Genomic DNA, 11,218 nt, shown 5'->3' with positions numbered 1-11,218 from the left:
CCTCCCAAGTTGCTAGGACCACAGGTGCCCGCCACAACGCCTGGCTATTTTTTTTCGGTTGCAGCATCATTGTTGTTTGGCGGGCCCGGGCTGGATTTGAACCTGCCACCTTAGGTGTATGTGGCTGGCCCCTTAGCCACTTGAGCCACAGGCGCTGAGCCGAGCCCAGGAGTTTGAGGTTGCTATGAGCTATGACGCCATAGGACTCTACCCAGGGCAACAAAGTGAAACTCTGGGCAGTGCCTGTGGCTCAAGGAGTAGGGCACCGGCCCCATATGCCGAGGGTGGTGGGTTCATGGTGGTGCCCACCCCTGGCCAAACTGCAACAACAAAACAAACAAAAAACAAAGTGAAAAAAAACAAAGTCTCAAAAAAAAAAAAAAGAAAGAAAGAAAGAAAAGAAAGAAATGGGCCAAAAGATATATCTTTACAATGGAGGGCAAGTACTCTTCTTCTTAGTGCTCATCCCCTGGACTTGCCACTGTTCACTTTATAGGAAAGGCTGGCAGGAATCCAGAGGTAGCCAAATGGGCAGGTTGGCCTCCTGAACACCACTGAGTTTGGAGATAAAAGAACTCTCTTTTCCATCCTTCCACCTAGAGGGAAAGGGAGGCTACAATTCTCTGAACTCGGCTGGCTTCTACTAGGCCAGGAGACTCAGAGAAGAAGAGTCTAAAAGGACAGATGGGGATCCCAAACTAGATGGGACCAGCAATTAGGAGATTACCTTATCTTTGTCTTTGATAAATGAGTCTGGGCAACAGAAATTAATAATGATAAAAAAGACACTAAAGACTGTCCCACACACATTAATTTTTAATAACTTTGACTTGTCACCAGCTCCAAATCCAGGTGCCCTGGGGTTTATCACAATGGAAAACACTAAATGCCCCAGGCTGTGTTATCCACCTAGGGATAAGAAATGACCCAGCCTGTGATCTCTTAGAAACTACAGCCATACATGGCAGCCTGTGAGTGGATTCTCTGGAACTAGTGCATATCTGCTCAATGTTGGAGTCAAAACTCTGATTCCCAGGGAAGGAAGGTATCTAAAAGAGATAGGAGGTTAAATGGATGGTGGCCAGGAAGATTGCAAACCTGCTTTCACTGCTGGCTTCCTGTACTCCCAGATTCTTCCAGTGCTGCTTACTTTCCACCATCCTGAGGGCTTTAGAAAGTACTTTAGAGAAAGGGAGGATTTCAAAGTAGCAGCTATTTCAGGGGAAGCCACAGGGTAAGGAAAGCCTAGGTGGTCTAATAGAGGCTTTCCAAAGGAGGAACCACAGGCTAACTTCCCAGAGGGCAGGAGATTTACCTCTGCTCCCATCCAGAATGTGAATGGACAGAATGGCATGATGCTCACCTGGGCTCTTTCAGAAGGAGGGCACCCTGTCCCCAGCAGGTTCTCTCCCTCCCAAGCACCAGACCACAGCAGGAATAGAATCTTCCCCAGAGGAAATTATCAGGGTGGCTGGATGTAAACAGCAGCAGGGTGAGGGGGTAGAACGTGGAGGGGAGCTCAGCAGAGGCAGGAAAGGCTCCTAGGAGTGGGTGGCAGGGACACAGGGGAGCTGCTGGAAAGGGAACCAGCAAAACAGGTACCTTAACAGCTGCAGAAACCTGTCAATGTTTATTTCACACACACCCTAAAGACAATTTAAACCAGAATAAAAGTGAAAAGCTAAGGTAATGATCCTATTGTGCTAATGAATCAATGGGTTGAAAGAAGGCAAAAGCTAATAGATACTCGTAGTACCAGAACTAAAATCCAGAAAGTGGTGGCTGGACAGCAGAGCACTGGGCAAATTCTAATCTCCAGTTTCCCAGAGGAGTCAACTCTGAATTTGGAAAATAGAAAAAAGGTACCCCATTCCTACTCTGCCCTAAGCCTAAGCTAAGGGTCCTAATGACTGGACAGAGTACCAGTGGGGCAGGCGGCACAGATTTCAAGCCTAGTACAGCTCCAGGCCCAAAAGAAGCAGGATGGGGCTGAGAGTTCATCCATTTTCAGAAGCCAAGGACAGCCACTGACCTTCAAGGTATTGGTGTCACCCTGGAGCTTGCCCCGTCAGTTCCTAAACATTAGTCAGTAGCTACAATTTATAATCTCAATTGGAAATGTGAAAGGCTATCCAGGGAGTCCACTCTGGAAGTCCCCACATCCCTGGAGGCCTCACCCTGTGCCCACCCATTCTTCCCCAAATATAATCATCCCTGGCTTGCCCTGGCTACCCAAGCTCCACTGAAGCATGGCCTTCACGAAGAGAGAAGAGAACTCAGTATCTGTGTTTCTCTCCAACCTTGGGGCAGCTCCCTCTCCCCTTGATCCCCTAGGAGCCTCATGGTTAAGGGCAGTCAGTGGCTACTCAGGTGGGCGTGGCCTCAGGAGATAGTGGAGAACTCCTTGAGCAGGACTTCCTGGCTGAGTGTGTGGAAGGCCAGGTTTCTCCGGACGTTGGTGCTAATGGATCGAACCTGGGAAAGGGTAGAACAGGGAGGGGCAGGCACAGTAGAGAAAAAACAGAGGAGAGATTTGGTTATAAACAGTAGAGGGCAGTGCCTGAGGCACAGGACCTAGAAGCACTATAAAATTTCTTAGGAAATGAACCCTTAACAGCTATTATTCCCAAAGGTAAATGAGCAAACAGTTCTTAACAGCAGGGAAGAAAAGGGTGGGGAGGGGGGTAAGAGGCAGAAACTAGAAGTGAGAAGAGCATCTGGGCTCCTGGGGGGTAGAAGCAGGTACAGACAGGAAAGGAGGGCTGAGACTGGCCTTCATCCTTGCTTTGGCAAGGGGGACTAGTCTGGTCAGTGGTCTGATGGAGGAGTAGAAACTGGGGCGAGAGGATTCATTCTTCAGGGCCCCATCCCTTTAGATATTGCTTCAAGGGTCAGGCATGGTAGCTCACACCCTTAATCCTAGCCCTGTGGGACTCTTGAGGCTGCTGGATTGAGCTCAGGAGTTTGAAACCAGCCTGAGTAAGAATGAGACCCCTTCTCTACTAAAAATAGAAAAAAAAAATACCTGGGTGTTGTGGCAGCCACCTGTAGCCCCAGTTACTCAGGAGACTGAGGCAGGAAGACTGCTTTAGTTTGTGGTTGCTATGAGCTATGACGCCATGGCATTCTACCCAGGATGTTCTAGTCTCCTCACTTTCCCTTTGGATTTATTTCCTTTTTTGGGTTGAAAGAAACATTTAGAGATGTAGCTTTTATCTGGCATAGATGGCAGGGGTATGATCCAAGGAAGGCAATGATTAGGACAAGGTGATGCAACTAGCTGAGACTCAAGTTTGGGAGCAGGACATAGGCTTCACTTTTCCTTACCAAGGATTCCTGCCCATTTGAGAGTAAAGTTTGGGGTATATATATCCTTGTCTTCCCCACTGCTTGCTTCACATGTTCTGTATTCACAGACTGACTGGGTGCCGGTGGCTCATGCCTATAATTCTAGTACTCTGGAAGGCCAAGGCAAGTGGATTGCTTGAACTCATGGGTTCAAAACCATCCTGAGCAAGAGTAAGACCTTGTAAAAATACTGACTAGGAGATGCTGACTAGTAGTAAGACCAGTAAAAATACTGACTAGGAGATGCTGACTAGGAGGGGAAGTAGGAGGCAGAGCAAGTGCTCACTAATTCAAGGTGGCTGGGGGTAAGGGCTGTAGGAGGGAGAGTGTGATTGGAAAGTAGGAGTTAGGGTAGGAAATGAAGACTGGAGAATCAGATCGGAAGATCACTCAGACCAGTAGTAGGAATTTGGGAAGAAGTAATTCTATAAGGAGGAAAAGAGTCAATTACTCTCATTATTCAATAGTTGCCATGAGGATAGGATAAGGAACAATAAGCCAGAGCTGCCACTGGGTACACATGTCAAGCCGCAGGCCCAGATGGAGCTATGCCAGGGCTGTCTCTGTGACTGAAGAATAGAGGTGGGCAATGCTACCTCTTGTCCTGTCTGGTCTGGATTGCTTTAGGAGAGAAGTTGCATACATGATTTTATCAGTCTTTGGCAAACTGTAGTTGTTCCCTTGAAGTTCTATACAGTAGAAGCCAATGGTCAGGAATGGACCCTTAAGAGACATAAGCAGAGACAGGGGCGAGGTACTCACCAGCTCTTTGAAGAAGGCCGCTTCCTTGTGTTGCTCTGAGTAGCGCTCATATTGGTCTAGGCCATCCTGCAGCTTCAGTGTGAGCGTGTCATAGTTGGCTCTCACCACCTCCAGCACCTGGGGATATCAAAGGCCAAGCAGGAATTAAGCCATACAAATCACAGGTCACTTAGCCCCATACTGCTGACCTCTTGGGTTGGGTTCAGTAAGACAGCACCAAAGAAGCTTGCTCACTATCCCTTATGGGAGCAATTCCTCAGGTTTCTGGGACCACTTCCTAATCTTTTTCATTCCCTGCCTTTCCTTACCAGTCCAGCTTAGCCACCAAGGCTATTTATTCTAGATATGGTCAAAGAGAGAAGAGGTGATGGAACAGTGTCTGAGCTCACCAGTATCCCTGATCCCATAAGTGTACTTTCAGCCCTATCGTAAAGCTTTCTCTGGCCAGGCTGTCATAGTTGCTGAGTTAAGACTTTGCCAATGTCTCCTTCCTTCTCCCTTTCTGGGAACCATATTTCTTCAGTCTTGGGATGTTCCTCAGCACCATCTGCCACTTGTTTTGATCTCTCAGTGCCAGCTCAGTCTTCCTATCCCGTGCCTGGATTGAACTTTTGGGCATTCTAGACTTGGGGTGCAGGAAACACTTTCAAGACTAAGCCAGAGCTTTTGTTCTGATGAAAGGGTCTCTTTCCCACATTACCTCTCTGACTTTCTATGGGAGGAGGATTCAGACTTCCGCTGATTCTAGGAATCTTAGATATAGAATCTTATAGAAATCTTAGATATAGAAGGGGCTATTATAGCCATGTCTGATGTGACTATATCTTATAAGACCATGAATCAAGAGAAGAACAGTCAAGGGGACACTGTACTACATCAGGTCAGAAGAAGTGAGCTAGGAAGAAAGGAGAGAACAAGAGAGAGAATGACTGCACTCTCAGGTAATATTACTGAAGCTAATCTGCTTTGGAAGAAGCCTATAACATTATGGAGGGAGCTTAAGGGGAAATAAGTAAGCGACAAGGGACCCTCAGTTCTAACAGAAGGTAGTAAGACGGAGTGACAGGGAAAGTAAATAAGCCAGACTCAGGAAAGGTCAAAGGGATTGAGGATAGACTCCTATATCCTAAGTGCCTCTTTTTTTTTTTTTTTTTTTTGAGACAGAGCCTCAAGCTGGTTGAGTACCAGGGCATCACAATTTACAGCAACCTCCAGCTCCTGGGCTTAAGTGATTCTCCTGCCTCTGCCTCCCAAGTAGCTGGGACTACAGGCACCTGCCACAATGACCGGCTATTTTTTGGTTGCAGCTCTCATTGTTGTTTGGCAGGCCCCAGGCTAGATTCGAACCCACCAGCTCAGGTGTATGTGGCCGGCCCTTTAGCCGTTTGAGCCACAGGCACTGAGCCAGTGCCTCTTGATTGTTCCTTGCACCAGTACAAATTTGAGCCAGGGAAAACTTCATTTGGCAGAAAATATTCTGCCTGCCAAGAATTCCTGAGGAGAGTGAAGAGCTAAAGAGCATGGGAAGGCTTATGTTGTTAAGGGAGAGCTGCTGAGTTTGGATTTGGAGGGAAAGAACAGTTAGGGCAAAGGTTAGGCCCAGCTTTCTTTCCTATGGACATTCAGCTCCACAAGATCATTGTGCCTGGCTATGTCCCATAGATCCTAGTATAGGCTAGTTCCATTCCTGCTTTTCATTCTATTTGTCAGCTCTGTTAGCAGGAAGCCTGGTACCCAGCAATGGCAGTCACCCACAAAGTATTCTGGCTCTCTCATGTATGTGGGCTGCACTTGTGGCTGGAGAATCTACAGCCAAGGTCTTGGCCCAGAAACAGGCATAACTGTTCCAAGATACAACCAGGAAAAATGGGATAATATATGTTCTCCTAAGCCTTGAAATCAGAGTAGCCTTAACAATGCCTATGAACCAGCAACCTGGGCTTAGCCTTACCTGAGTGTCAAGTCCATGTGAAAGGCAATTCTAAGGAAAAGGTGTAGCATTTGAATAGATGGCCATACTTTTTTTTTTTTTTTTTTTTTGACAGAGTCTTACTATGTCACCCTTGGTAGAGTGCTATGGCATCATAGCTCACAGCAACTTCAAACTCTGGGGCTTAAGCAATTCTCTTGCCTCAGCCTGCCAAGTAGCTAGGACTACAGGTGCCTTCCATAATGCCCAGCTATTTTTTGTTGTTGTTGCAGTTGTCTTTGTTGTTTAGCAGCCTGCGGCCAGGTTCAAACACACCAGCCCTGGTGTATGTGGCCAGTGCCCTAACCACTGAGCTACAGGCACCAAGCTAGATGGTCATACCTTTTGACTACATTCTGAGAGCCTCAGGCCTCAAGTAAGCCTGCCTTACTTGATCACCTGGGCTTTCTCTTCTTGCCAAGGCAGAGTGGAAGATCTAAGGTCTTATATAGAACAGGGATTTTTTTCTTTTCCTAGTAAAGCTGACTTTTGCCTGTATAGCCTACTATAGGTTTGTTGCAGGGAGGTGACAGTAGAGAAGGCCTGTAAGCTACTAGCTCCTTGAAGAGAAAACTCAAGGCTTGTCTGGACTCAGACAGTACATGATCTTAGCTCTCCTCTTGTCCAGACACTGACTATTGCCACCTCCTCATTCCCTGGCTCTTTCTTGTGGGCTTACTTCCTTTCTTCAGTGAGCAAAGCTGCCTGTCAGTTCATCCAGTCTTCACTGTCTCCTGCCCTCATCACTTCTCTTTTACTCCCAGGAGAAGAGATTCTAAAGTCAACTCTAGGTCCCAGTCCATCTAGGATTTCAGAGCACTAGGGATACTTTTCTTGCCTGGGACTTTGCTTTCTGTAGCTTGAGACTTTAGGAATGTGTCCTAATTGAGCCCCAACATTGGCCTGGGACATGGCAAAGGCAGCCCGTAGGCAAGGAGCAATTTATCAGAGCCCCTATGCCTAATGGCCTTAGGCTTTACTATGATTTGAAGCTTTGGTATTTGACTTTCTTGCAACTCCAAAGACCCCTCCCAGGGTGAGATCCTATTCCAATCCATTAGTTAACAGTCTATAGTTAAGCACAAGTTTTCTTTCAGTAGCTGTTGAGCTTGTGGACTTCCTGGAATCACATCCACAACTTCAATTTAAGGTAGCTTCAAAGTTAGTAAATCACCTACAAGTCACATACTCTCTCTCTAAGGAATCCTTATGTTCTACCTATGACCCTCAGTAGATAGAAAACCAAGTCCTGGTAAGAGCCTAATAGAAAGATAACTGAATTGGCAGTGCTATTCTTGCTATAGGACTTTGGACCATTCACCTAACCTCTTTTGTCTCAGCCCTTCTCTCTATAAAATATAATTGAATTCTCCTTTTTATTATTATTTTTTTGAGACAGAGTCTTACTATGTCACCCTCGATAGAGTGCTGTTGTGTCACAGCTCACAGCAACCTCAAACTCTTGGGCTTAAGCAGTCTCTTGCCTCAGCCTCCCAAGTAGCGGGGACTAGAGGCACCTGCCACAATGCCAGCTATTTTTTGGTTGCAGTTGCCATTGTTGTTTAGTAGGCTCAGGCTGGACTTGAACCTGTGAGCCTTGGTGTATGTGACCAGAGCCCTACCCACTGAGCTACAGGCGCCTCCCAATTCTCCTTTTAATTAATTAATTAATTTATTTGAGACAGTCTCAAGTTGTCGCCCTGGGTAGAGTGCTGTGGCTTCACACCTCACAGCAACCTCAAACTCTTTGGCTTAAGCAATTCTCTTGCTTCAGCCTCCCAAGTAGTTGGGACTACAGGCGCCTGCCACAATGCCCGGCTATTTTTTGGTTGTAGTTGTCATTATTGGTTGGCATGCCCAGGCTGGATTTGTACCTGCCAGCTCTGGTGCATGTAGCTGGTGCCCTAGCCACTTGAGCTATAGGCACTGAGCCAAATTCTCATTGTAAAAATGGGAGTAAAAGTTTTAAGTTCCTGAAAGTAACATATTGGATGGAAACACTGTCATCCCAATGGATACAGAGCTACCTGGAAAGCTTCTAGGACTTAATAACTACTTCCACAGTCCAGGAAGCAATGACATAATTCAAATTGTTCCAAAGATCCTCTATGAATAAATGATTTTTTTTTTTTTTTTTTTTTTTTTTTGAGACAGAGCCTCAAGCTGTCCCCCTGGGTAGAGTGCCGTGGCATTACAGCTCACAGCAACCTCCAACTCCTAGGCTCAAGCGAGTCTCCTGCCTCCGCCTCCCAAGTAGCTGGGACCACAGGCGCCCGCCACAACGCCCGGCTATTTTTTGGTTGCAGCCGTCATTGTTGTTTGGCGGGTCCGGGCTGGGGATTCGAACCCGCCACCTTAGGTGTACGTGGCTGGCGCCCTAGCCCGTTGAGCTATAGGCGCCGAGCCGAATAAATGATTTTTTACCACAATGGAACATCTAGACTCAAGTGTAGATGGGAGATATATAAAGGGTCTCACTTTCAAAGATTCCATACCCTCTTTGCCTTAAAACACTGCCTTACTGGGTGCAGTGGCTCACGCCTGTAATCCTAGCACTCTGGGAGGCCAAGGCAGGTGAATCGCCTGAGCTCATGAGTTCAAGACCAGCCTGAGTAAGAGAGAGACCCCGTCTCTGAAAATAGTTGGGCATTGTGGCAGGCGCCTGTAGTCCCAGCTACTCAAGAGGCTAAGGTAAGAGAATCACTTGAGCCCAAGAGTTTGAGGTTGCTGGGTGCTATGACACCATGGCACTCTACAGGGGTGACAAAGTGAGACTCTGCCTCAAAACAAAACAACACAAAACAAAACAAACAAAGCACACTGACTCAAAAACTCAGACAAGGAAAAAACAAACTGGGTAGGGGTGGGGGAGACCTATATACCTAACCCTGAGGTCTCTGGAGGAAAAAGGACTGAGAAGACAAAAAAGCCATTAAGAACATAGACCTGAATTTTAGTTCCAGATCTACCACTAATTAGCTACATAATTTTATACAAGTTTTTTCATCTCTTTGAGCTTCAGTTTTTATATTTTTAAAATGAGGATAATACTATCTACCTCATAAGACTGATGTGGGGATAAAATTACATAAGGAATAGTCTGTAATGATTAAAATTTTTATAATTAAGGCTTCTTTCTGATGACAGGGGTATCTGGAAGTTCTAGTTGTCTCCAGATAGTTCTCCTATCCAAGAGCTAGGGCCTCGTATATCTTCATTTAGCCCATGGTAGATTCTGGTGAAGAGGAAATCATATTCCCTATTCAGTGTGAAATGTGAAAGCAAGCCTCTCCAAATGAACTCATTGTTCTCAGCGTAACTGGCAATGCATCAACCAGAAGTCAGAGAATGCCCAGTACAACTTTGGTAATGCAAGGGGATACAGGTTATGCTAACGAAAACCTGAACACTGTGGTGGGCGCCTGTAATCCCAGCTACTCAGGAGGCTGAGGCAAGAGAATCACCTAAGCCTAGGAGTTGGAGTTTGCTGTGAGCTATGATGCTACGGCCCTCTACCAAGGGTGATAAAGTGAGACTCTGTCTCTTAAAAAGAAAAAAAAAAGAAGAAAACTTGAACAGGGCCAGGCACGATGGCTCATGCCTCTAATCCTAGCACTCTGGGAGCCTGAGGCAGATGGATTGCTTGAGCTTATGAGTTTAGACCAGCCTGAGCGAGAGCAAGAATCCATTTCTACTAAAAATAGAAAAACTAGCCAGGCGTTGTGGCGGGTGCCTATATTCCTAGCTACTGAGAGGTTGAGGCAAGAGAATCACTTGAGCCCAAGAGATTGAAGTTGCTGTGAGCTATAACACCATGGTACTCTACCCAGGGCAACAGAGTGAGACTCTGTCACCAAACAAAAAAATAATAATAATAAAGAAAACCTGAGCAAAGAGGCCCATGGAGGCTTAGCTTTGTTTAACACAGGTTGTGAGGCTCTTGGCCACATCAGATTTAGGATCTCTTTAATGACAAGAAATAGATAAGATCTTGGTGCAAGAGGTTAATTCAAATTCACTGATAACGTTTCAGATACATACAAACCCTTGCATGGAATGTTCGGTAGCCTGTGCCCTATTTTTTTTTTTTTAAAGCAGGGACTTTAAATTTTATTTTGTTTAAAGAAAGGATCTTATTCTGTCACCCAGGCTGAAATACTGTGGTGTGATCACAGCTCATTGCTAAATCTTGGTTTTACCCTCCCACCTACCTGGGAGTATAGGTGCATACTATCATACCAGGCTAATTTTTATTTTTCCTTCAGAGACAGGGTCTCACTATGTTGCCCAGGCTTGTCTTGAACTCCTGGCTTCAAGTGATCCTCTTGCCTCAGCCTTCCGAGGATTACAGGTGTGAGCCTTATTTTATCCTTATTTTTTAATTTAATTTGACTTTGGAGGAGAGTCTCCTTTGCTCAGGCTGATCTCAAATTCCTGGGTTCAAGCAATCTTCACATCTCAGCCTCTTGAGTAGTTGAGATTATAGGCACACACCACTGTGCCCAGTATATTTTCTTATAACATTATGAAGATTAGTGATAATATATAAAATAAATATAAAAATATAAATGATAGAATCTAGCAAATAGAAGGTACCAAATAAATGAAGGCTATTGAGATGAAAACAAAGGGGAAAAATTGAAATAGAAAGTATTAGATGTCTTCAAATAAGATGAAACAGCTGGTTAAATGGTAGCCAGAAGGACTAGGGAGTTATCTGTAGCATTTGAGGACAGTGACATGTAAGGCAACCATACCTCTTTTTACCAAAGTGTTACCATAGAAACAGAACCATAGAAATAATAATTCTGGAAAGAACCTTTAAAATCACCTACTTTGTTCATGGCCCTCATTTCACAGATGAAGAAACAGATGTCTAGAAAGACTGCAATTGCCCAAAGCTACAAAACTAGGATTAGATACTAGAATTTTCTGACTCCTAATCCAATGCCCTTCCTGTATTATTAGCAGGCTGGTCTAACCTGAGACAAAAGACATCTTCTTTTTTTTGTTTTGTGACAAAGTCTCACTTTGTTGCCCTCAGTAAAGTGCTGTGGCATCACAGCTCACAGCAACCTCAAACTCTTGGGCTCAAGCGATTCTCTTGCCTCAGCCTCCCAAGTAGCTGGGACTATAGGC

General features: G+C 45.5%; 1 protein-coding gene across 1 annotated transcript in view; it reads right to left on the bottom strand.

Annotated features, from left to right (window-relative positions):
* Positions 1–799: 799 nt before the first annotated feature.
* CUNH10orf76 (chromosome unknown C10orf76 homolog) overlaps positions 800–11,218 on the bottom strand; it is a 232,993-nt gene continuing 222,574 nt past the window's right edge. The window contains exons 24-25 of the mRNA XM_023511776.1: positions 4,111–4,227; positions 800–2,475 (exon numbers count right to left, since the gene is read on the bottom strand). Of these exons, the coding sequence (XP_023367544.1) occupies positions 2,383–2,475; positions 4,111–4,227 (210 nt within the window). The 3' untranslated portion in view covers positions 800–2,382. The remainder of the gene's footprint in view (positions 2,476–4,110; positions 4,228–11,218) is intronic.

This window comes from Otolemur garnettii, unplaced genomic scaffold, assembly GCF_000181295.1.
Source record: "Otolemur garnettii isolate 467f Iridium unplaced genomic scaffold, OtoGar3 scaffold00021, whole genome shotgun sequence".
NCBI lineage: Eukaryota > Metazoa > Chordata > Mammalia > Primates > Galagidae > Otolemur > Otolemur garnettii.
This window is presented reverse-complemented; position numbering and strand designations above follow the sequence as displayed.